Below are 26,037 nucleotides of genomic sequence, written 5' to 3'. Positions count from 1 at the left end.
TTAATGTTGCTCCTTACTTTCATTTAAAAAAACTTGTTTTTTATATCAGCATTAAAATGCGATTCTTTTGATGTAGGTATTGGTATCAAAATTCCATTTTTTAGAGTTTTGGTTACTATTGAACCGGGTCGCTCCTTACTACAGTTCGTTACCACGAACTGTTTGATTTTAAACATCGATGACAGCCTGTATGCACGCAGTATCTTTCTCAACACCCCCTCAAAATTTCTTCAGATTTCCAACATAATACCATTGGCTGTAGGCTCAATCGTCAGTATGAATTTAGTATCTGAACTAAAAGGAACTAGCTTATGAACCTAATCGGATTACTTTTTGTACTGTATTGTGATTGCGCAATTAACTTGCGGACTTAATTGTGAGGGATTGCTCACTTCATACACAGTGAGTTATTTTTAGTGTATAATTGAATATATTGGTGTTATCGCTGATTAAAAACTGTGATTAAGTTTGTGAATCTGCAGTATCTCGTCGGAATAAATGACGGGGAAAAAGCCCCTAAGGCTACCACCCGAGAAGGATACTCCCACTGAAACCCTTAGCCGGTCGCCATTCCAACCTACCTATAAAACTCTTCCTAGAACCCCCCCAACTACGCGATCCAAAACTGTTAGCCACTTGTCAGGAATTCAGGCCTTAGCCGAAACTAACTCTAATGAAAGAGGTGAGACGCCTGGCAAAAAGAGGAAAAAGGATGAAACTCGTTCACCAACGATAGTGCAACCCCTCTCTTCAAGTGTCCCAGAAACAAGTGCTAACGATCACCCCAATTATTATACTGTCTCAATCAAGAAAACCAATGGCCAACCCTTTTCAAAAGATCGAATAATGCAAATTAGGAAAGCTGTCTTTCTGATCACCAAGGTGAATTTTGAACTTGTTTTCAAGCAGGACGAGTCTATTGATATTTACTTTACGTCTTCTCAGGCGGCAGACCATGTCCTGTCAAAATCCAAAGAAATAATTCTTGATGGCTCAAAAATTTTAGCCACAAAAAAAGATGTGGAAAAGTTACACAAGTATGTGCTGTATGGTGTTGATACCAGTGTAAAAGTGGAGGAAATACAAACTGAACTAATAGATTCTTCAGGTCTTCTCATCAATCCTTCAACTGCTATAAGGCTAAGTTTAAACAAAGAAGGTTTTCTTCACCCTAGCCGTTCAATCCTCATTTGCTGCAAAGTTGAGCTAAGCGGAGAAATATTCTTGTACGGTATGTCTCTTTTTTACAAGATTTATAAGCCTAAGCCCCTACAATGCTCCACTTGTCTAGCCCACGGCCACAGCAAAAAACACTGCAAACAGTCCCATCCGTCTTGCCTTAAGTGTGGGAAAACAGGCCACGCAATTAGTGAATGCCCTGAGTCAGACCCTTTCTGCAGAAATTGTAACCGGAAGGGACACACAGCCCTCCAAAAACAATCTTGCCCAGCTCACCAAAAGCGAGTTGTAATCCTTAGAACATCTGATAAAATGAACCTACCCTACTCAGTTGTAGCTGCAAGAATCCCTTGGCAACCCACACCCCATCGGCCCAGTAGAAGCCAAGCAACAGTTGCTGTAGCAGATGCAAAGACAGTATCATTTCCAAAAGAGGCAAATAATGTTCATACTCAAGGTTCTAGTCATTCCCCCCATCCCTTACCTAAGTTTACTTCAACATCCTGCCCTCCAAAAGATTCATCTAAAAATAGCCAAGAATGGCAAAGGCTTGCAACTTATCTCACAGTCAGTCACTTAATTGAGGTTAGTAATGAAGCTGAGGAAACCAAAAATACTCTCAAGAAGAAAGCTATCACTAAACTCCTAGGTGATGACATATTAGAAACAGCTATGGCTCAATTATCCTCCATGAAAAAGGACATAGATTCCACATCAAAGCTAGTTAAGTCTGTAGACTCAACTGCAAATCAAATCAATGCAGGCTCTGAAATTGCCACAACCCCCAAGACGGTAATCGATGCCACTGCCCTAGTCAAAGGCAAGAAATCTAAGAAAAAAACGGCAAACTTTCCATCCCAGTCCAAAATTACCACCAATGATATTTCGTCGGCTGAAGAAGATTTCCAATATTCTAATCAAGGAGATGATGAAACTCAGACCACAATGGATGTTTAAATGTGCACCGTACAAGATTTTACGTTTCTCACGAATTTATCACTGTGTAATAATGTTGTTTTTAACTATTACGATGACCAAAATAATTTGCCCACCAGCCCCTTAGCTAGCCCCGATAGCCCTTTAAATCAAATTAACTGTGAATATCTCGACACTTTTGATTTTGTAAAAAATGTGAAACCTAAGCTAATGGAAGAGACCAAACTTAATGTAATTTGCTTTAACATCAGAAGTATACGGGATAAGTGGGCTAATTTTAAAGACTTAGTTTTAATTAATGGTTACTGCCCTTTCGACGTAATTGGAATAACGGAAACATGGCTTTCAGAAATTGATGATAAGAATGAATTTTCCCTCCCTGGTTTTCAAGCTATTCATATTGAAAGAAAATTAACCAAGTCCTCTGGCGGCATTTCTCTTTACATCCGGTCAAGTCTGAAATTCACCAGGCTATTAGACTGTGAATCCTTATTCTCGCAACCTATAAATAATAGATGCATTTATTCAATAATCGTAGACATAAGTGTTGACGAGAATTCTCTTATTTTTTCATTATTTTATAAGCCCCCCTCATTTCCGACCCCTTTCTTTTGTAACCTATTTGATGATTTTTCTAGTTTTATTAATTTACCACAAAAGAAGGCAATAGTTTTTGGGGACTTCAATTGTAATTTACTAAATGTTAGCAATAATAATGATTGTGATACCTTTTTTGAAACATTCACCTCAAGTGGTCTTCTTCCCACAATCCTTTTTCCTACTAGAGTTGATCCTGTGAGGTCTACAGCTACTGTAATTGACAACATTTTTGTATCCACTTCCCTGGGAAACCACCTGTCCTCCAAAATAATATTTTCTGACCTGTCAGATCACTTTCCAATCTATCTCTCGCTACCCTCCCTACCAACTACTCAGCCCTCTAGAACTAAAACCCCTACGTATAATAGAATATATAATACTGTGAATATGAACAGGTTCACGGATCGTTTGAAATCCTTTGACTGGTCCAAGGTTTTGGATTGTCAGGATGTTAATTCAGCCACAAATGGTTTTACACAAGGACTGAGTGATCTTATCAGTTCAACCTTTCCAGTTCGTAAATCAAACCGAAAAACTAGCCATATACGCCCCTGGATGTCAAATAGCCTGATAATCTCTTCATATCGAAAAAATGACCTATATAAGTTAGCTTGCAAAACCAGTAACGTTATTGACCTGACTAATTATAAAAAATACAAAAATTTATATACCAAACTTGTCCGGGAAGCAAAAAAAAATTATTATTATTCGAAAATCTCTCATTGCAAAGGGAACTTGCAAAAAATTTGGTCAACAATAAATGAAATTCTTTCAAAAAAAAGAAGTTCAAGATCTGTACCTCTTAACCTTAAGGACATCAGTGGCAGATTAATTGACCCAAGTTCAGTACCGGATGCTTTTAATAATTATTTCACTAATATTCCAAATGCTAACTCCTGTTCCTTCTCCCAGTCAGTTCAACCTAGCAAGAATCCTGGATCTATGTTTTTCTCTCCAACTGATCGTAAAGAGGTGCTTCAAGTTATCAATTGTCTCTCTAATAGTAGTACACCTGACTTCTTTGGCATAAGTAATAAGCTTCTTAGGACCGTATCTTCCTATGTTTGTGAACCCATTGTGCACATAGCAAACCTGTCTATGACCAATGGAGTCTTCCCAGAAATATTTAAATCAGCAATTGTTATCCCGATTCATAAAAAAGGCGATCCGTCTGAGATAAGTAATTATCGTCCAATCTCACTTCTCCCAGTTATATCTAAAGTGCTCGAGAGAATTATATTCCGACGTCTTTCTCCCTTTTTATTTGGGATTTATTCTTCAGATTCGTTGATTTCTCCTCATCAATATGGCTTCCGTTCCAAATTTTCAACTGCTCATGCACTAATAGACGCCACACAGTTTATACGTTCCCAACTTGACCTTAAAAATACTGTATTGGGCTTATTTCTGGACTTTTCTAAGGCCTTTGATATGGTTGATCACAGTGTTCTATTAAGTAAACTCAACAACTTAGGGATTCGTGGAGTTCCTTTCTCATGGTTTGGCTCTTATCTCTCTGGTAGAGTACAGAGTGTGAGTCTGGGCGGGTTGACTTCACATCCCCTACCTGTCCGAAGGGGCGTCCCACAAGGCTCTGTTCTTGGTCCAATACTTTTTCTCCTTTATATTAATGATTTGGTTACGGACCTGGGTCCATCAGTGCACCCAGTACTTTTCGCTGACGATAGCAACTTTTTCATCACCGGTCCTAATTTACCATCCGTTGTCGCCTCTACTCAAACCCTTCTGAATAGAGTAGAGGAGTGGTGTCTAGTTAACTGCATGACCATTAACATCAAGAAAAGTCAGGTTGTATTATTTCGAACCCCTTACAAAAAAAATGAACCTCAGCAAGCACTTGGCCTAAAATATTCTACCAATCTCCTCCCACAGGTCGAAGTTGCCAAGTTTCTTGGTGTTCACATAGACTCCTCCCTATCATTTGCAACACACGTGTCCTACATCAGAGCCATAATTTTGCGACAGGTAAGTATGATTAATCGTGCGAATTATTTTCTTCCTCCCGATATCCTTGTCACCCTTTATTACTCTTTTATTTACCCATATATCTCATACTGTGGATCTGTTTGGGGCAACACTTTTCCTTCAGTTACCAATAAATTAAAATCTGCCCAAAACCGTGCCATCAAAGCAGTTTTTCGGCTGCCCCGACTATATCCCACCCAGGACTTGTACTCCGATTTTGGTATTATCCCTTTTGAACAAATCATCAAAAAATTAAATCTATACCTTGCATACTCCGCTTACCATAAAAATCTTCCTCCTCAATTATTATCTTATTTTAATATTAATAATTCTGAAGGCCTCTGTCTCCGTTCATCCAACCGTTCCTTCATTGTCCCCAAGTTTGTCTCTAGTTCCGCCCAGCGATCCCCCATTTATAAATCTATACTTCAATGGAATATAATACCCTCCAGTGTCGAGCTATCCACAAGTTTTCGCACGCTGTATAGCAATGTACTAAAATTTTGATATTATAACTCTCTAAATTCTTATTCAATTTGCTTTAGTTACTCATGTTTTCTCTTTTTTTTTTTCTTTTTTTTTTTTTTTTTTTCTCTTCTTCATTTTCAATTTTTTGTGGTTATGGTCCTCAACAAGTTCGCTTCCAGGATCTTTATTATTATTGGTGTTATATTGTAGTTTTATTTGAATAAATTGAATTGAATTGAATTGAATATATTTAATTTCTGGGCGTTTTTGGATTAATGCATGTTTTGATCTTGGCTCTCCGCACATAAATAATTAAAACGAAATTTACATATTAATTAATTGCAATTAGTCGGAAGATTTTGAGAAAAAAGGAACGAGGGAGGAGGCCTAGTTGCCCTCCTATTTTTTGATTACTTAAAAAGCAACTAGAACTTTGATTTTTTACAAACGTTTTCATTGGTAAAAAATATACTTAACTTACGAATTAATTTACGTAACGAACTTCTATATTCGTGTGTTTTTATGGCGTATATTGCGTGTATGAGGGGGTTCAACCCTCGTCAATACGTCGCTCTTTACCCTAAAGCTTAAATTTTGTCCCAATTCCTTGTCGTAGAATAAATAGTTGAAATTACTAGAAATACTTTAGCGTAAAGAGTGAGGTATAACGAGAAAGTAAACCCCTCATATGCATAATAATTTTTGTTCGTTTTAAGTTTCAATGCTGCTACTTACATTCAGTAGAAAAAACTTTTCAAATTTATTTTTTCATTGTTTTTTCAAATAATTCTAGAAAATACAGCGTCCCCTTCATTGAAATTCTCTTCCCCCATGACAAGTTTCTCCGTGGAAATATCCTCCCATGTAATCCCCCTCCCTCAAATCTTCCCCCTAAACTAAAAAATCCCCCTGAAAACGTCTGTACACTTCCCAGTAACCATTGCTATATGTAAACACAGGTCAAAGTTTGTAACTTGCAGCCCCTCCCACGGGGACTGCGGGGGAATTAGTCATCCCCAAAGACATAGTTAATAGGTTTTTCGACTATGGTGAATAAAATGGCTATCTCAGAATTTTGATTCGATGACTTTTGGGAAAAATGAGCGTGGAAGGGGTCCTAGGTACCCTCCAATCTTTTGGTCACTTATAAAGGGTACTAGAACTTTTCATTTCCGTTAGAATGAACCCTCTCGCAAGATTGTAGGACCACTCAGTCGATACGATCACCCCTGGGGAAAAAACAAACAAATAAACACGAATCCGTGATCTGTCTTCTGGCAAAAAATGCGAAATTCCACATTTTTGTAGATAGGAGCTTAAAACTTCTAAAATAAGGTTCTCTGATACGCTGAATCTGATGGTGTGATTTTCGTTAATATTGTATGACTTTTAGGGGGGTTTTCCCCCCTATTTTCTAAAATGAGGCAAATTTTCTCAGGCTCGTAACTTTTGATGGGTATAACTGATCTTGATGAAACTTATACATTTAAAATCAGCCTTAAAATGTGATTCTTTTGAAGGAACTATTAGTATCAAAATTCTATTTTGAAAAATAAAAAAAAAGGCTATTTTGAAAAATAGCGACCTAGGGGTCGCTATTTTGAATTGACATATTTATATATGATATATTTTGATACATTGACATACTTTCATCTTCAAGGGTAGTCTTTTTCAGTTTCATGAACCTTTATAGGAATAAATGTGGTCCAAATAAAGTTCCTTGAGGAGTTGCACAATAAATAGGGAGAGTGTTTATTATTTTATTTGTTTTATTGCTTTGATTTATTCTTTTATTCTCTTATTTTATTACTTATGATCTGTTTAAGAGATAGGGGTATCACAATATTTTGTAAGAAAGGGTTTATTTTAGAGTTATCCAACAAAAGTGAACCAGGATGTTAGTACTTGTGATAATAGTCTCGATGATTCCCTACCGCTCTGCTGCAATTGAGATGTATCATCAGCCTACATGATAGAGTCCATAGTTTTTAGAGCTTCTATTGAACTCAGGGTCTGTTCAACTTTTTTAAATGTTAATTCCCTTGATTTTTAATTTGAATATCTTGCAGGATTATGGTTGCTTGCTACAGAAGTGTCTTTTACAAAAATCTAACCAATCTCAGGTTTAGTCACAATTTTTTAAAGAATTTTCACTATCTTGGAAAGAAAATTGTCACACGCACCATTAATCGATTATCCCTTAAATACTAATTCCAAATATGATATTTGCTGCTATGAAAATGGCTTCTAATAAAGGGCATCACGAATAAAGGAAGCAGGAGACGCCCCTCCCCCTGGGGTTTGAGTCAGTCAATAAAAATTTTTAATAGGTAAAATAGGGATGAAATCCCCCACTATTTTAGTGGCTTGTTTTTTGTATTAGGTAAATGGGCTGATGGAAATATTTTTTTATTTTTTATTGTATTTAACTTAAATAATTTTTTATTGTATTAATAAATAATTTTTTATTGATTTTAACTTAAAATCAATAAAAGAAGATCAGTCTCAGTCGTTAAAAGAAAAAATTAAGTAACTTTAATGTTAGATTATACTAAAAAACAAGTTTTTCTACTGAAAGTAAGGAACAACATAAAACTTAAAACAAAAAGAAATTATTCTTTATATGAGGGGGATCCCTCTCCTCAATACTCATTTCTTCACACTAAAATTTCTAAGTATTTTTAAAATAGATTCTGGTTCTTTGTGAAAAGGCTCTTGTGTTTCAGGAATCGCTCTTAAAGAAATGAGATAAAAAGAAAAAAAATTGACCTAAAGAGCGGGGTATTCAGGAAGGGGTGTCCACCTATATACTAAATCATTTCTGTTCGTTTTAAGTTTAATTTTAAGTTTAATTTAAAAAAGATTGTCATACAATCCAAGGATATCCACCTCCTGTTCATTGAAAATCCCGCCACATGAAAAGTTCACAAAGAACATATATTCCCACATAAAATACTTCCCTCTCCTCAATAAATTAACCCCTGACAAATTTATCCTCGCCGAAAATCCCCCACCCCCTGAAAATTTCTTGTGGACGATTCTGTTTAAAAATACTGCTTAGCATAGTTTCATTTGAAAAAGACTCTAATTTTTTATTTAATTTCTGAGCGTTTATCAGGTTGCGGTGGAATCCCCCATGTATAGAATTGTTTTCTGAAATCCCCCACCCCTGAATGGATGTTTTCTCCTACGGAAAATTTTTCCATCGAGAATAACTCGCGTGAATTGAACTTTTCAAATTTGCTGAACAAAATGGTTATTTCAAAATTGTGATCGGACGATTTTAAGCGAGAAAAGGATATGGGAGGAGGTTTAGTTTCCCTCCAATTTTTGTAACTTATAAATTTCTCTATAACTTTTAGTTTCAATTCAAATGAGCCCTCTCCCGATCTTTTTCGATAATATATTCCCTGGGAAGAACAAAGAAAAAAACGAAGCAAATGAACACGCATTCATGATCTTCCTTCTTGTAAAAAATGCAAAAATTCCACATATTTACAGATGGGGTTTCAATCCTCTACAGCATGGTTCTTCTAAATGGCGAATCTGGTGATGCAATTTTCAATAATTCTTTGAGTTTTGAAGGATGTTTTCCCTCTTTCTCAAAAGTCAGGCCAATTTTATGAGGCTTGCACCTTTTAATGGGTAATATTAAACCCAATGAATTTCTTCTATTTGGAATCAGCATAAAAACGAATTTGTTTTATGTATTTGCTGTTACCAAAATTCAGATTTTTAGAGTTTTGGGTGCTGTTTGGGGCCGAGTTACTCCTTAGTTACATTTTGATACCATTAACTGTTTTATCTTACCCCAATCCTTCGTTAAAAATTATCGTCAACAAGTAAAAACTCATTGCTCCTCCCCCCTCCCCCTACAAATAATATGGCTGGTAACACCTCTAGCTCCAAGTAACCCCCTTCCTTATTTCTCATTAAAAGTTGGCTCATAATACCCAATATTGTAAGTTTGAAAGAAAGAAAAAAAACAGCAAATTTATGCGTCTAGGGCTATATTTAGAATTAGAGGAGTGGTTATTGTTAGAGGTTTTGGAACTTCAGCTTGCTAAAATTGGTTTAAAAATAAATAAGAAGACTAAATTACTAAGGCTAGGAATAATTGAAGATGAAAAGGTGACGTTGGGCAACGAAATGATTGATCAGGTGGACAGCTTCACTTACCTTGGTAGTATTATTAGTAAAGACGATGGTAGCAGTGAAGATGTTAAAAGTAGGATAACCAAGGCTCAGGGTGTTTATCACAGTTAGGAAAAAGTCTGAAAGAATAGGAAGATAAGTAGGCAAACCGAGATTAGGATATTAAACGCTACAGCGATGATAGTTGTCCAATATGGCTTTGAAGCATGGGTACTCCAAAAAGCAGATGAAGATTTGGTAGATGTTTTCCAGAGAAATTGCCTACGGATTGTTCTGGGTACCCGGCTGACTGACCATACTTCAAACAGCGGGCTGTATGAAAAGTGTGGTTCAATTCCCCTTTCTAAGGCTATAATGAGAGAAAGGTTGAGCTGACTAGGGTATGCTCTGCAGATGAAGAATGATAGATTACCAAAGATTGTTCTTTTTGATGAACTGTCTAAGGCTGAACGGAAAGCAGGCCGTCTGCAGTTGGTGAGGGAGGATGTCATAAAGAACAATTTGTAAGAAAGGGGAACTTTCTGGGAGAGTGTAAATAGAGAGACTTTGAATAGGTTGGGATGGAGGAGGAGCGTGCGTAGCTGTCTTGGCCTCAGGCTGCTTGGTGCTGCGGTACGTTATTAGTAGTAGTATTATTAATATATTTAAATATTTTCCACATTTAAATTCAACATTTTCGGCTGCGCAGGTGTTGATTTCATTCTCTTCACAGAATAAAAAACATTTTTCGCTAGCCAATTTTAAGTGAAATTATCTTGTCGAAACTCTGCACAAAATAAAGCAGGATAGACTTGTTAAAGAACTGGTAAAAAAAAATATACTGTTTATTTTCTTTATTAGATAGTTAATCAAATATGTAATTCATTTTCGTGAAATATTCTATGAAGACTTGGGAGAATTTTTTTGTTTATCCTGTATTCCCGACAGAATTCTTGTAGCAGCTAAATATTTTCATTTTTGTTTAGCGGAATTTAAAATTTCCAGTCAGAGTCTATCTCTTATACAGTATAGAGCAATGAGTACAGAGCAACTTATATTAAGTTTCCTATACTTTTTAAAACAATTTTAATCTATGATAAGAGGCTGGCTCTATAGTTTTAATTTTTTAAATAAAAAAAAAAACAAGTTTTTTTTAACTGAAAGTAAGGAGCGACATTAAAATTTAAAACGAACAGAAATTACTTCGTATATGAAATGGGCTGCTTCCTCATCAACGCCCCGCTCTTTACGCTAAAGTATTTTACTGTTTTAAAAATCAGAGTTAAGAGAAAGAGTCAAACTTTAGCGTAAAGAGCGGGGTGATGAGGAGGAAAATCCCTTTTCATATACGCAGTAAAACAAAAAAAAACAAAATATGCAAATACAAAAAATATATGAAATATATAAAAAAATAAATAAAAATATTTTACTTCGTATATGAAAGGGGCTGCTTCCTCATCAACGCCCCACTCTTTACGCTAAAGTTTGACTCTTTCTCCCAACTCTTCTTTTTAAAACAGTAAAAAACTTTAGCGTAAAGAGCGGGGCGTTGATGAGGAAGCAGCCCCTTTCATATACGAAGTAATTTCTGTTCGTTTTAAGTTTTAATGTCGCCCCTTACTTTCAGTTAAAAAAACTTGTTTGTTTTTTTTTTAATTTAATTTCTGAACGTTTTTGAATCAATGCATATTTTGATTTTGGCTCTCCGCAGAGGAATAATTAAATCGAAATTTGTATTTTTTTTTTTTTTTTTTTGCTAAATGGCTTTCTCATAATTTTGATCGAATGATTTTGAGGAAAAAAGAGCGGAGGAGAAAGCCTAGTTGCCCTCCGATTTTTGGTTAATTAAAAAGGCAACTAAAACTCTTAATTTTTTACGAATCTTTTTATTAGTAAAAGATAAACGTAACTTATAAATTAGCTTACGTAAAGAACTTTTGTATTCTCATGTTTTAATTACATATATGAGGGGGTTCGCCCCCTCGTCAGTACCTCGCCCTTTACACTAAAGCTTAAATTGTGTCCCAATTCATTAAGAATGACCCCTGAATCACAAAAGCCGTAGAATAAATAGTTGAAATTACTAAAAATACTTTAGGGTAAAAAGCGAGGTACTAGGAGAAGGTGAGCCCCTCATATGGGTAATAATTTTTGTTCGTTTTAAGTTTTAATGCTGCCCCTTACTGCCAGCTGAAAAAAACTTTTTCATATTTATTTTTTTATTGTTTTTTTTAAATAATGCTAGTAAATCCTGCGCTCCCTTCATGGAAATTTTCCTCCCCCATGACAAATTTCGAGATGGAGAGTTCCCCCAGCATATCCTCCTCTTCTCAACCCCTCCCCCAGCCAAAAAATCCTCCCGAAAACGCCTGTACACTTTCCAATAACCATTAATATATGTAAGCCCTGGTCAAAGTTTCTAACTTGAATTTTAAGAATTTTGATCCGTTGACTTTCGGAAAATAACTAGCGTGGGAGGGGGTCTACGTGCCCTCCATTTTTTGTTCACTTAAAAAGGGCACTAGAACTTTTCATTTCCGTTAGAATGAGCCCTCTTGCAACATTCTAGGACAACTGGGTCGTTACGATCACCCCTGGGAAATAAAACAAACAAACAAACAAATAAACACGCATCTGTGATCTGCCTTCTGGCAAAAAATACAAAATTCCACATTTTTGTAGATAGGAGCTTGAAACTTCTACTATAGGGTTCTCTGATACGCTGAATCTGATGATGTGATTTTTTTAAGATTCTATGAATTTTAGAGGGTGTCTCCCCCTATTTTCTAAAATAACGCAAATTTTCTCAGGTTCGTAACTTTTGATGGGTAGGACTAAACTTGATAAAACTTTTATATTTAATATCAGCATTAAAATGCAATTCTTTTGATGTAGCTTTTAATACCAAAATTCCATTTTTTAGAGTTTTGGTTACTATTGAGCCGGGTCGCTCTTTACTACAGTTCGTTACCGCGAACTGTTTGATAGTTTACAAACTGGCCCGGAAACTTTCCTGTGATGCTGAAAATGTATTAGGGCACTACTAGTCTCACCTAAACTATATTTTAAGAACTACTGATGTACCGTCTAAACTTGGTTTTCGTTGCCTGAATTTCATATGAATTTGTATCTTTAAAATTCCGCCAGTAAAGAAACCTAATATTCTCAAAGAAATGAAAACCTTAATATTTTTAAGAAATAATACAGTGAATTCTGGATTAATATTGTAGTAGAGAATAGGAGACAACACTTGTTTAATAGGTTTTTTAATCGTATGACAAACTAATGTTTAGGTTCACCAAACATTTGCTTCGAATTATCCCTTGAAATTATCCGTGAAAAAAGACTCATTTTCTATGCACTAAAATATGAAACTCCAATTACTTTTCTGTGTTGCACTAGAGAAAATTAGCCTAGTTTAAAAGAAATATGACTTACTTGAATGTAAGTTGAGCCGTCATCAAAAACGCCAGCAATGACAGTATCAGCAAATGAGCTAGCACTTGACGGTGAAACAAATATTATTCCTATCCATCCAATTGCCTGAGCTTCAAATTCAAAATCAACTTTTTTCTCTTCAAAATCGGGTGTCCAACGTAGTATAAATGTGGCATTTGGATCAAGAATCTACAATGACTCTATACTATCAGACCAATATAGGATTTGCTCTAAATCATGTAAATTATTTGAGTAAAAATTTAGAATTGCTCTAGGCACACCAAGAAATACAACCAAATTTGTAATTTCTCAGCCAGAACTAAAGATTTTTGAGGATTAGATTGGAGCGGATGCTACACAAAACATACTAGGATTCTTCACATAATACTATCGTGGCTGCAGTTCTAAGAGCCACCCGCTCTGGAAAATGTCCACTGTAAATTCCACTGACAATTCTTCCTAGAAAATCCCCAGTGGAAAATTACCTTCCATGGAAAGTTCCCCTACGGAAAATCCCCCCATAAAATACTTCGCGTAGTAAATCTCGCCTCGCATATTCGCCCCTCATTATTCCTCCGGATAATTCTGAATCTCATTAGAAAGGAAATTGAAAGTTCTACTCCCTGTTTAAGCAACAACAAAAGATTGTCCCATAGTAGAGTGATATTTTCTGCCATTTTATGGCATAAAATGACAATTTTGACCCAAAGGGTGCTATAAAGCACCCCTTGGTCTATATAAATTGTCATAAAATGACAATTTTGACCCAAGGGGTGCTATAAAGCACCCCTTGGTCAATATAAATTGTCATAAAATGACAATTTTGACCCAAGGGGTGCCATAAAGCCACTAAAAATAAATCTTGAGATAAACAAATGATTGAATACTACCAAAAAACATTCATTGGGCTTTCCAGCTTCAGAAATAGCAACAGTGGATCATTCGACCCTAAGGATGCTCGTACTCCTTAAAAAATGATTTATTTGTTTTATTGTTAATTATTTGGTAAATGTGTTTTAAAGCTTAATTTCACTAAGTTTATTTATTTGAAGTTTGATAAATTATGAACAGTATTGCATAATTTTCCATCAATCAATATGAAGGAGGGGGCGATGGGATTTTTGTGTAGGTGGAGGAGGAGGGAGTGTGCTTCTATTCTCAAAACTATACTTTCATACACCAATTTTCAATTTCTTGTTTAACTTTTAGATTTTTATAGAAGTAGATTTGGTGGAAGGGGCTTAGATTGGGGATTAAGGCATAAATTCAGATTTTTATCAGCACAAATGATGAAAATTGGAAGAGTATCATAATTGATAATTGCTACATGAAGCTTTGTTTTCATTTGTATTTTAATGGTAGTATTTCTAATTTTCCTATTTATATACATATGAGTCTATGAGAATATCTGCATAAGAGAATATCCCTGTATTCCCTACTTCCCTACATATGAGTCTATGAGAATATCCCTACAAGTGTCTATGAGAATATCCCCATAAGATTAGTTAGCTTGAGGAACCCACCTTGAAATTCGACGAAATGATAACCCTTTAATTAGACTTTGACAATTCATGTCCCCTACTCATAAATGATAGAAGACTTTTTTCTTATCATTCTCGAAGCATTTTTCCCAGGAATGCTAGACAATTATCTCCTTTAGGGACCTTACCCCCCCCCCCTCCCTATACAGTGACCTACTATCGCTTCCTAATAATAATCATTGTTTTGTGAAATAAATTACTATAGTTAAATAAAGCACAAAAAACACACCAAAAAATAAGGGTGTTGTTTACCGTGTAGCACCCCAATTGGCATTACCCGCATTTTTTCCTATGGATACACTTTTCCCCACGACAATTCGGTCCCCACTGAAAATTTCCGCCGGACAGTTCGTAGATACCATCCTGTTGATATGTGAAATTGTATATCCAAAGAGAATGAAAGAGAAATAAAAAGAAAACTGTATGTTTGAGACCTTTTCAGGGAAATGCATCCCAGAAAATTAATTTTTTTCCAAGAAAATTTTCCTCCCACTGGAAACCTCCCTGCAAAATTTTCCCTATTTTTCACAATAACAATTACTGTCTGAAAACATTGAACACATTGCAAGACTAACAGCCCTTTCCAAAGTGACTGCGGGGGATATGTTATCCGCAGAGGTATATTTATTGGACTTTCAATTGTGATGAACCAAATCGTATCTCAAATTTTCGTTCTGATGTGTTTATCAAAATGGGAAAGGGACTAATTGCCCTCCATTTTGTTTAGTCACTTAAAAGGGCAGCTGAACTCTAATTTTTGTTCAAATGAGCGTTCTTCTGACCTTCTAGGATCAATGGTCCTTCTTCTGATCTTCTAGGACCAATCGTTCAATACGATCATCCCTGGGACTAACAAAAAGCACATATCCATGATCTTTCTTTGGAAAAAAAATACAGAAATCCAAATATCTGTAGGTAAGAGCTTGAAACTTCTAAGGTGGGGTTTATTTTATTATTTTGTTTTGTAGGGATGGGGACAGACGTCTCAAATGGCGCATTTCATAGCTAAAACATCCTAACTTTCAATGAGACTTCAGATAAATACAAAACTAGTTCTAAGGAAGGAGGCGGAGATGAAAAGTGATACAAAGTCCCTCTTGATTTCCGGGAATATTTATGGGCTAAGATATCAGAAGGTAAAGAGTAGCATTTAATCCCAGAATAAGTATAATTTATAACATAGCAGAGAGGGGCTCCTCCTTCCTCAGCCTACAGCCTCCCCGTTGTTGTCGTAGAAACTTTAGAGGATGCTCCTTCGGACGAAAATTGATCGTTCTAGTTTTATTTTTCAAGTCGAAAGGGATTGGAAAAAAACCTAGCCCCTCCCCTAGAAGTATTTTGATGTCTTGTCCTTTTGTTACTTCTTAGGACATTTGATCGACATTTTAAGATACCTAATTTATACTTTCTCTGTGTATGCTCAATTCTGTCTGTGTGGGACTCTTCCTATGAAGGGAATTATTCGAGGAGGGAGGGGGTTCCTTAGGGAGGAATTTTCAAATATAAAGTATTCTGTGAGGAATTTTATGTGTGTGGGATTTTAGAGGAGTGAAACGTCGGCTCTCATAGTTGTAGCAATAGCTGCAACCAAATATAGGACGAACCATGTCACACAAAAACCAAAATCAAACAGTTCGTGGTAACGAACTAAGGAGTGACCCGGCTCAATAGCAATCGAAACTCTAAGAAATCGAATTTTGATACCAATAGGTACATCCAAAGAATCGCATTTTAATGCTAATTTTAAATATATAAGTTTCATCAAGTTTAGTCTTACCTATCAAAAGTTACGAGCTGAGAAAATTTGTCTTATTTTAGAAAATAGGGGGAAACACCCCTTAAAAGTCATACAATCTTAACGAAAATCACACCATCACATTCAGCGTATCAGAGAATCCCACTTTAAAAGTTTCAAGATTCTATCTACAAAAATCTGGATATTTATATTTTTTGCCAGAAGACTGATCACGGGTGCGTCTTTTTTTTTTTTTTTTTTTTTTTTTTTTTTTTTTTTTTTTTTTTTTTTTTTTTTTTTTTCAGGGGTGATCGTATCGAACCAATAGTCCTAGAATGTTTCAAGTGCGCTCATTCTAATGGAAATTAAAAGTTCTAGTGCCCTTTTTAGGTGACCAAAAAAACTGGAGGGCACCTAGGACCTCTCCCACGCTCATATTTTCTCCAAAGTCACTGGATCAAAATCCTGAGATAGCTGTTTTTTTCACCATAGTCGATAAATCGAATAACTATGTCTTTGGGGACGACTTATTCCCCCACAGTCCCCGTGGGAGGGGCTGCAAGTTACAAACTTTGACCAGTGTTTATTTATGGTAATGGTTTTTGGGAAGTGTACAGATGTTTTCAGGGGGATTTTTTGGTTTGGGTGGGGGGGAGAAGTTGAGGGGGTGTTACGTAGGAGGATCTTTCCATGGAGGAACTTGTCATGGGGGAAGAGAATTCCAATGAAGGGGGCGCAGGATTTTCTAGCATTATTTAAAAAACAATGAAAAAATAAATATGAAAAGTTTTTCCAACTGAAAGTAAGGAGCAGAATTAAAACTTAAAACGAACAGAAATTAATACGCATATGAGGGGCTCACCTCCTTGTAATACCTTGCTCTTTAGGCTAAAGTATTTTTAGTAATTTCAACTATTTATTCTACAGCCTTTGTAATTCAGGGGTCATTCTTAAGGATTTAAGACAAAATTTAAGCTTTAGTGTAAAGAGCGAAGTATTGACAAGGAGGTTTACCCCTTCATATACGTAATAAAAACATTACGAATATAGAAGTTCGTTACGTAAGTTAATTCGTAAGATACGTATGTTTTTTACTAATGAAAACGTTCAAAAAAAACTAAAAGTTCTAGTTGCCTTTTTAAGTAATTAAATAAAAAAAACAAGTTTTTTCAACAGAAAGTAAGGAGCGACATTAAAACTTAAAACGAACAAAAATTACTTCGTATATGAAAGGGAATACTTCCTCATTAACGCCCCGCTCTTAACGCTAAAGTTTGACTCTTTCTCTTAACTCTGCTTTTTAAAACAGTAAAAAAACTTTAGCGTAAAGAGCGGGGCGTTGATGAGGAATCATCCCTCAGAAGCATGAATCAATGCATGTTTTGATTTTGGCTCTCCGCAGATGAATAATTAAAACAAAATTTGCACATTTATTTTTCTTGCTAAATGGCTTACTCACAGTTTTGATCGAATGATTTTGAGAAAGAAAGAAGAGGGGGAGGAGGCCTAGTTGCCCTCCGATTTTTGGTTATTTAAAAAGGCAACTAGAAACTTTAAGAATGTTTTTATTAGTAAAAGATATACGTAACTTACTAATTAGCATACGTAACGAACTTCTGTATTCTCATTTTTTTTATTACGTATACGAAGAGGTTCACCCCTTCGTCAGTACCTCGCTCTTTACACTAAAGCTTAAATTTTGTCCCAATTTCGTAAGAATGACCCCTGAATCACAAAAGCCGTAGAATAAATAGTTGAAATTACTAAAAATACTTTAGAGTAAAAAGCGAGGTATTAGGAGGAGGTGAGCCAATCATACGCATAATAATTTCTGTTCGTTTTAAGTTTTAATGCTTCTCCTTGCTTTCAGTTGAAAAAACTTTTTCATATTTATTTTTTTATTGTGTTTTTTTAAATAATGCTAGAAAATCCTGCGCTCCCTTCATGAAAATTTACTTCCCCCATGACGAATTCCTCCAAGAAAGGTTCTCCCAACATATTCACCTCTTCTCAACCCCCTCCCCCCCCCCCCAACCTAAAAAATACCCCTGAAAACGTCTGTACACTTCCAAATAACCATTACTATAGGTAAGCACTGGTCAAAGTTTGTAACTTGTGGCTCCTCCCACGGGGACTGTGGGGGAGTAAGTTATCCCCAAATACATAGTTATAAGGTTTTTTGACTACGTTGAATAAAATGGCTATCTCAGAATTTTGATCTGGTGACTTTTGAAAAATAATTATCGTGGGAGGGGGCCTAGTTGCCCTCCAATTTTTTTGGTCATTTAAAAAGGGCACTAGAACTTTTCATTTCCTTTAGAATGAACCCTCTTGCAATATTCTAGGACCACTGGGTTGATACGATCACCCCAGGGGAAAAAACAAACAAACAAACAAACAAATTAACACGCATCCGTGATCTGCCTTCTGGCAAAAAATACAAAATTCCTCATTTTTGTAGATAGGAGCTTGAAACTTCTACATTAGGGTTCTCTGATACGCTGAACCTGATGGTGCGATTTTCGTTAAGATCATATTACTTTTAGGGGTTGTTTCCCCCTATTTTCTAAAATAAGGCAAAATTTCTCAGGCTCCTACCTTTTGATGGTAAAGGCTAAACTTGATGAAACTTATATATTTGAAATCAGCAACAAACTGGAGGGCAACTCGGCCTCCTCCCCCGCTCCTTTTTTCTCAGGATCTTTCAATTAAAACTATCCTTTAGCCAATTTAACTTGGCTATAGACATTTAGCCAAGAATAATTAATATGCAAATTTAATTTTAATTATTTATGTGCGGAGAGCCAAAATCAAAACATTCATTAATTCAAAAGCGTTCAGAAATTAAATAAAAAAAACAAGTTTTTTTTAACTGAAAGTAAGGAGCGACATTAAAACTTAAAACGAACAGAAATTACTCCGTATATGAAATAGGCTTTTCCTTCTCGACGCCCTGCTCTTTACGCCAAAGTTTTTTACTGTTTTAAAAAGTAGAGCTAAGAGAAAGAGTCTAACTTTAGCGTAAAGAGTGGGGCGTTGAGGAGAAAAAGCCTATTTCATATACAGAGTAATTTCCTTTCGTTTTAAGTTTTAATGTCGCTCCTTACTTTCAGTTTAAAAAAAACTTGTTTTTCTTACTTAATATAATAAACCGTTTAAAACGAACTGGCTAATTAGCAAATTTTTCATTTTAGGCCGATTCAGAAATGTTAACAATTATCTTGACTAGTCTTAATTGAAAAGTATTATTTTGAAGGCAAATTTATGTTAATATTCATAAATAGTCTGAAACCTCTTTGTATTATTTTTGAAGTGCATTACTGATTAATCGTCTGTTGATTTTCTCAAGTGTTCTTCTAATGTTTTTACCTTAACGACTTTTCTTTTGCAAGGGTATTTTTTAGGTATTTCGTTTTATCTATTTTTTTTGCTCATAATTAGAATTTATCTTTTATTATTTTATTTTGAATTATTTTATGTATATTAATATTTGTATTTTAATCTTTGTTTTATTATTTTTATATTATGTTTTATTAGCTACAAGTAACAAAAAATTGCATCACTGGAATTATCATGGCTGAAGAGACTTACAGTCGCTAGGCTTGAACAACAAGGAAAATCACGATTTTGCATGGGCATCACAAATAAGTCCTCTTTTTTTTCTCCACTACTGCCGGAGCACTGGAACATAGAGAGCTGTTTAAGGGTTCATTTTAAAGCAAATAGCTTAATATAACGCCTTTTGTAATTGATAAATTGCAATGTTCAAAATGAACTCAGATTATTACGCAAAGCTGCATCTTGATGTACAAGAAGGTAGATGATGTTATAATCATACTTTACAAACGTAAATAACGCTATATTAAAATTGTGTGATAGCTTTAATTGCAACTGGTGAAGTTCTTTACTTTATTCAACTAAGTTTTCTTAGTCTTAGCCTTCAACCTTTTCTGTGTCTGGTAAGTGATATTCATTAGGACCAGAGATCAAGTAAAACCTAAATCAACAGCAACATCCTAAGATTATGCGTAATATTGCAGTTGTCATTTTGTCATCATATATGCACAGAGTGTCTTTATATTCAACTCTATGCTCCCTTCAGGCTCCCCTGAAAGTTTCATCTTATTAGCACTGAACTGTTCATGAGGTTTCACAAATAAGCTGTTTGGACAACCTGGATGCATGTACTGTGTTCTAAATTACTTTACCATTCATATAAAGATTTATTGTAAAACATGTATTTAAAATAATTACCAATTTTCATTATTTACATCTCTTGTCCCAGAGCTAATGGCTGTGATATCCTCCTTGGAGGCAAATTTGTTGAACTTTTGACCTTTCAAAGTTCTGATCGAGGGGTGTTGAACTTAGGGCAGGGGGGAAAATAATTAGAAAAAGGACAAGGCAAGTAAATAGTTATCCTCCGATCCTTTTAATGCCTGATAATGGCACAATAACTTTTAATTTTCCACCAACCACCTCTTCCATACGAAGACAAATTACTATGGATTTACTTGGCGTATTCTAAATTTTTTGTAATAGTTTTCCTCAACTGTTACTGAAAATTTCGGCCAAGGATATAACCCTTAGCCACTCTGATACGCTGCAGAAGTCAATTTCTTCTTATTTTAAACACATAATTAGAGAAATGTCAACTTCCATTATCTAGGGCCCTTACCAAAGAGCCTGTGGGGGTCATACTATCCTTGGAACCATTTTATTTGCCCTTTAAACTATTTTAAAAAAATATTATTCCAATGAGTTTGATTAGATATCTTTGGAGGGTACGGGAGCCGGTCCTAAGAAATGGGAAAGGGTGACACAATCTTTCGCTTTTGACTCTTTCTGTGACTGAAACTTTCAATTTAAAATCAAATAAACCTCTATTTAAGTTTCCCTCTTCGATGTGAAGTTTTAAAAGAAGTGGATCTGGGGGAATATATACATAAAAATAGCAAAGGTCAACAAGAAAATTCAATAAAAAAGACCTACTTATGCTCAATTATGTATTTAAAGGTGTAATATTCTGAATATGTCTTTCATTGCGTTCTATTACTTGGATATTTTTCACAAATCTAAGTTAAATTCAATAAAAAAATATTAATTCTCAATGAGCTAAATATATATGTTTTCTTATAACTAGTCAAAAATTGCTTCTAATATATATAACCAATTGAAGGTCTACCATTTTTACTTGTGAAACCTTCTTTTTACTTTATGATGCTTCTCCTAACTCCTTTGTGGTTCACTCATTTTGTTTCTTGATTGAGCATCCAACAAAGTTAGGTAGCATACTCACATCCAGTCTTAATAGAAAACGACTCACAAAACAGAGACATCTTGACAAAATCTTTCACCTGTTCTTCTCTGTAGACTCCCAAGGTTATGTGAAAGCAGTCAAGTTTAGCGTGTATGACATGTAGTTTAAAACCTATCTTTCATTCGTGAGCTTCATACATCGCAAGCGTACGTTGTAGAGTAGTTTGTAGTCATGGTCCTCAAAGTTCCAAAGAAAAACTTCTCTATAGCATCCTTGAAAGGATCCCATGCTTTTTAGCAAGTGCCCATGCAAGTTTTTTTAGAACTTTTAAAAGAGCTGATTATTCGAATTAAACTACCCTTGTGTTTCAGGAGTCATTCTTGAATAGTCTGAATATCTAGTGGTAGCAGTAGTTATAGTGGCGGTAGTAGCAACAGCAGTAGTAATAGTAATAGTAGTAGTAGTTTTAGCGGTAGTTGTAGTAGTACTAGTATTAGTAGTAGCGGTAGTAGTAGTTATAGCAGTAGTAGTTGCTGTTTTTGTTGTTGTTTTTCCAATAGTAGCGTAATTTTTTTTATTGATCCCATTGTCATTTGCTAGATGTTCCAAATTAATACCCTCTATCATTTCTGAGCTAAGCCCTTTATTGACTTTTTATTGGGGGGCCGGTACCTGGATCTCAAAAACTGAATTTGAACGGCTATATTTATCAACTCTTGGTGCGATGCTCTTCTATTCAACGTGGAGAGAAGATTTGATTTCTAAACTCTATTTAGACTAAGATTTTAAGAGTGGATGCTGAGAGGAAGATTGCTCTTCCATCACCTTCTAATCAAAGGGATAAAAGGGAATTCAGTATCTAGCTTTCCCTCATATAGAACATTTTTATTTGGGAAAAGTTTTGTATAGTATATGCTAAGAGGAGTGTTACCCCCTTATTGTTGCAGCATTTTTTTATGAGAAGTGAAAATCACACTTTCATGAGACTGTAAAATGGCTGTGGGGACTTCTGTGAACAAGTATGGAGAACATCAAAAATTAAAAAGAACTTCGTCTCGCTATTACTTTATATTTATGTTCTTTATGCTATTTGTGCATGTAAGATATCCAGTTACCAGTGACTTCTTGATTAATAAAGTTCATTTAATAATTACTTGATTACTTTTTTTGCTCAAGGGCCATCTTTTGGTCATATTCTGCTTACCTTTACTAAGGGTGAAGAAAAGGGAGGGGGTTTTCCAGGGCCTTTTTTTCTAAGGAATCCCCCATAAAAATGCAAACATTGTTTCTAGAAAAATCTTTTTGGTTGGTCAGACCTCTTGCTGAAAATTCTTAAGGGCTCATCCTTTTCAAGACGATTGTACTTTCAAAATACGGTTATGCAATAGACCGAGGATGGTTGGAGATTGATGTGAAAAAGGAAAGAAAGGAATTAGGAAAAAAGGAAAATGTTAAAATGAATGAAAAAAAAGAAAGAAAGTAGACAGAACAAAAAAAAGAAAGGATAGCATATAGAATGGCAGTTTAATCAATACGTTGGTTCCTAAGGATTATATTTATACCTAATATGTGGAACAAAAAAAGGAAAGAAAAAAAAACAAAAGGACGAAGAAAGAAAAGAAGAAATAGCATGAAATAAACAAAAACAAAACTATAATTAGTTCGTTGTGTAAGAATAGTTTTGAGCTACCTTTTCATATCGATATGGTCTATCTTTGCTATGAGGTGCGGTCAAAGAAGAAGAAACTGACATCAATAAAACACTAACATATATTGACTTCATTTTGAAAGTCAAGAGGAATAAACGATATTAGGCGTCAAATACGAGTTTTATAAAGCCTAGGCTTATCACTATGACCAATGTCCACAGTTTTTTCTTTATTTTTTTTAATAAGATTGAGATTATTTGAAACAGGATGTATCCTGAAAAAAAAACTTTAAACCAACTTATTCTACAACACCGAATTGTTGTTAGGCATATTCTTTTGTAAAAAAAAAATTATCTCCTTATAAACCCAATTTCATTTCTTTTTGCATCTGATTCTCGACCTCAAACAACCTGATCGGATATGCTTTAAAGACCACGATCATCATCAGGAAAACGAAACAACGACAGAAAAGAACCTACAAAATTCAACAACTGTTCAAAATTCGGCCACATAGATAGATTCTTCAAAAGACACCAAAATGTATACCGTTTATCTAGGACTTATCGAGGATGACAAACCAACCAAATAATGCTATAAGCCAGCCACAGAATGAATTAAACAGTAGCAATTTAACTAGCCCACAAAATGGGGCCTTACAAGTAGCACTGACTCCATTTCATCTCGTGCCGATCCACCACAGATCAGATTTGGAACGTGGAACAATACCACAGCACATCGCTTCACCCTGTCACAGCAACCAGCAAAAAACGAAACAGGTCGACTAACATAGTGCGATCAGTCGATCTTTTAAAATATAGCGCATGCATACTTTGTGTTTTATGCTTAATGAAGTCCACAATTTTTGAAATTCACCTCAAGACTTAATCATATTGTCAAACTTTTCTTCTCATAATGCATTCTTTTCAAGTTTAAAAGATACGGGAGCGATGGCAAACTTTATCTCTTTTTCTATATTCTTTCAATTGCCTTCGGCAGCTCACCAACTACCTATCCAGTAGAGGACAACTTGACAACAATTACCAGTCACAACCTTAAGACACTTTTTCAAGCGAAATTATCTCTCTCTTACAAAAATTATACATTCTCGGTATCTTTGATTGTTGTTGATAATTTATAAAATGAGTGCATCTTAGGATTTCCGGTACTCTCCTCTATCAGAATGATAATTTTCACAGACATTCTATAATGAATGTCAAAAAGGACACAACTTTCCAAATTTAGAAAATGTGTAGCAACAAATTCCCTAATAAATGTGAAAACTCACTGAGGTCATCATCAACCACCAAACGTGACGCCAAAAACCATTCTATGGAAGAAAACGATTAGGAAAGTGGATAGTACTTTCCCATTAAGACAGCGTCTAAAGAGTGACTATAATCATTCATCTTCAACCAAATGACCAAGATAGACTACTCTGTTTCCAACCAACGAACTTACTTAGTTGTTACTCCCTGGCTGTCTAGGCTGTTGTGATGGATGGGTTAGTATAGAAGCAATAAGCATCATAGAAAATGATGACAACAGACCAACTAAAGTCTGTCTGTATTACTATCCACTGTCACTGGAAGAATTCTTTTCACAGTTCAATCTATCACACCTCACAGACATACAGTTACGCCACGAAGTAATGAATTTACAGTCGTCTTTTCGGGATGTATATTCTACACATAAATATGATTTTGGCTTCACGGACGCTTCGGAAATGGAAATACCAACAACTGAATCAGAACCGATAAGCTTTGTTCCATACTGCACCCCTGGCGTCTAAGAAAATAGGTCAACGAACACATCCGGGAACTAACTGAACTAACTAAGCAAGAAAAAAAATCACCATGAGATGTTCCATTTACCAGTCCCATCGCTATTGTTAAAAAGAAAAACGGCCACCAAATGTGTATCGACTATCGCAAGCTAAAAACAATCACGAAGAAAACAAAATTTTGAATACCAAGGCTAGACGAATATTTAGATGCTATCTCCTGTATGAACATATTCTTCAACAGCACCAGCCTCACAAGTGGCCTCTATCAGCTGAAGATCAAGTCTGATCGCCAAAACTCACCAGTTATGAGAGCTGATGGCGCGATCTACCTATTAAACGTTACTCAGCTTGGACTCACCTTAGCACCGAGCTTTATCCAGCGTCTGATAACCCATTTCTCACTAGCTAAGGATGAAGAAACCAAAGCGTTGCAAAATACGATATCTGTACTCAATATCTGAGGCACAGCAGGAATAAATAATTGGTATAAACTTTAAAATCAATAAACTTGTTTTAACCTTAAAAGAGTAAGACTAATCCGTGAGAACCTCATCCTGTGCCAATGATTATTTTACAAAATACTTACTTCTCTTAATGCGCTTACAATGGCATTTTTGAACTTAGTATCTGACATCGAAAATCTCGAGTTAGGTCTCTTCGGCATATTGGACAGTCAACTTAAAACAGATTATTTAACACTAAAACAATTCTTGAAAATTGCGCACAATGTAAGAACTCGCATAACTTATGAACTGAAACATTGCATATGCATTACACAAAGGTAAAAGTGACAATGATAAACATAGCAGGTGGTATTTATGCAGCTATGATAGTCCCGTTGGTTAACCCAGCTCCGATCTATGAAATGGTTACCGCCTCTAGTTTTCCACTACTTTTAAAATTATAAGTCCTCGTCTCTTTGTAAAACCCGAGACTACCCTAATGCTGATCGACCATGCTAATGTGACTTATTAAGATTTCTATTTTTTATGCTTATTAAATTTGCCTCTTTTGAGTAACTCAATTTCTGTAAAAGTTAAAATCTCCTTTTGCCCCATAAATTCTACTTCATCAGACGTTAAAATCAAACCGGCTATTGAAATACATAAACTTGAAGATATCTTTGCATTGTAAGTTGACCGTAATAAATCAACAAGTTGTAAATTGTAATGACATTTTTATATCTCAGAGAATAACAAGTATTGAATATTACAAGACATTGAACTAGTGGAAGACCCAATTTAGTCCAGTTTATCATAACACAAGTAAATTTGATTGTCGTAATATATTGCAACACTACATCTTTCAAGAACTAGCTCCAATAAACA

General features: G+C 35.3%; 1 protein-coding gene across 3 annotated transcripts in view; it reads right to left on the bottom strand.

Moving 5' to 3' along the window:
- Window positions 1-25,480, bottom strand: part of LOC136024658 (DBH-like monooxygenase protein 2) — a 49,070-nt gene extending 23,590 nt beyond the window's left edge. The window contains exons 1-2 of one of the 3 annotated variants that reach the window (XM_065700085.1): window positions 25,296-25,480; window positions 12,742-12,930 (exon numbers count right to left, since the gene is read on the bottom strand). In XM_065700085.1, coding sequence (XP_065556157.1) covers window positions 12,742-12,930; window positions 25,296-25,373 — 267 coding nt within the window. In that variant the 5' untranslated portion in view covers window positions 25,374-25,480. Of the gene's footprint in view, window positions 1-12,741; window positions 12,931-19,608; window positions 19,694-22,967; window positions 23,069-25,295 lie in introns of those variants that run through there. The other 2 variants (XM_065700083.1, XM_065700086.1) reach the window with 2 other exon arrangements.
- Window positions 25,481-26,037: the final 557 nt, after the last annotated feature.

Source organism: Artemia franciscana, chromosome 3, assembly GCF_032884065.1.
Source record: "Artemia franciscana chromosome 3, ASM3288406v1, whole genome shotgun sequence".
Classification (NCBI taxonomy): domain Eukaryota; kingdom Metazoa; phylum Arthropoda; class Branchiopoda; order Anostraca; family Artemiidae; genus Artemia; species Artemia franciscana.
This window is presented reverse-complemented; position numbering and strand designations above follow the sequence as displayed.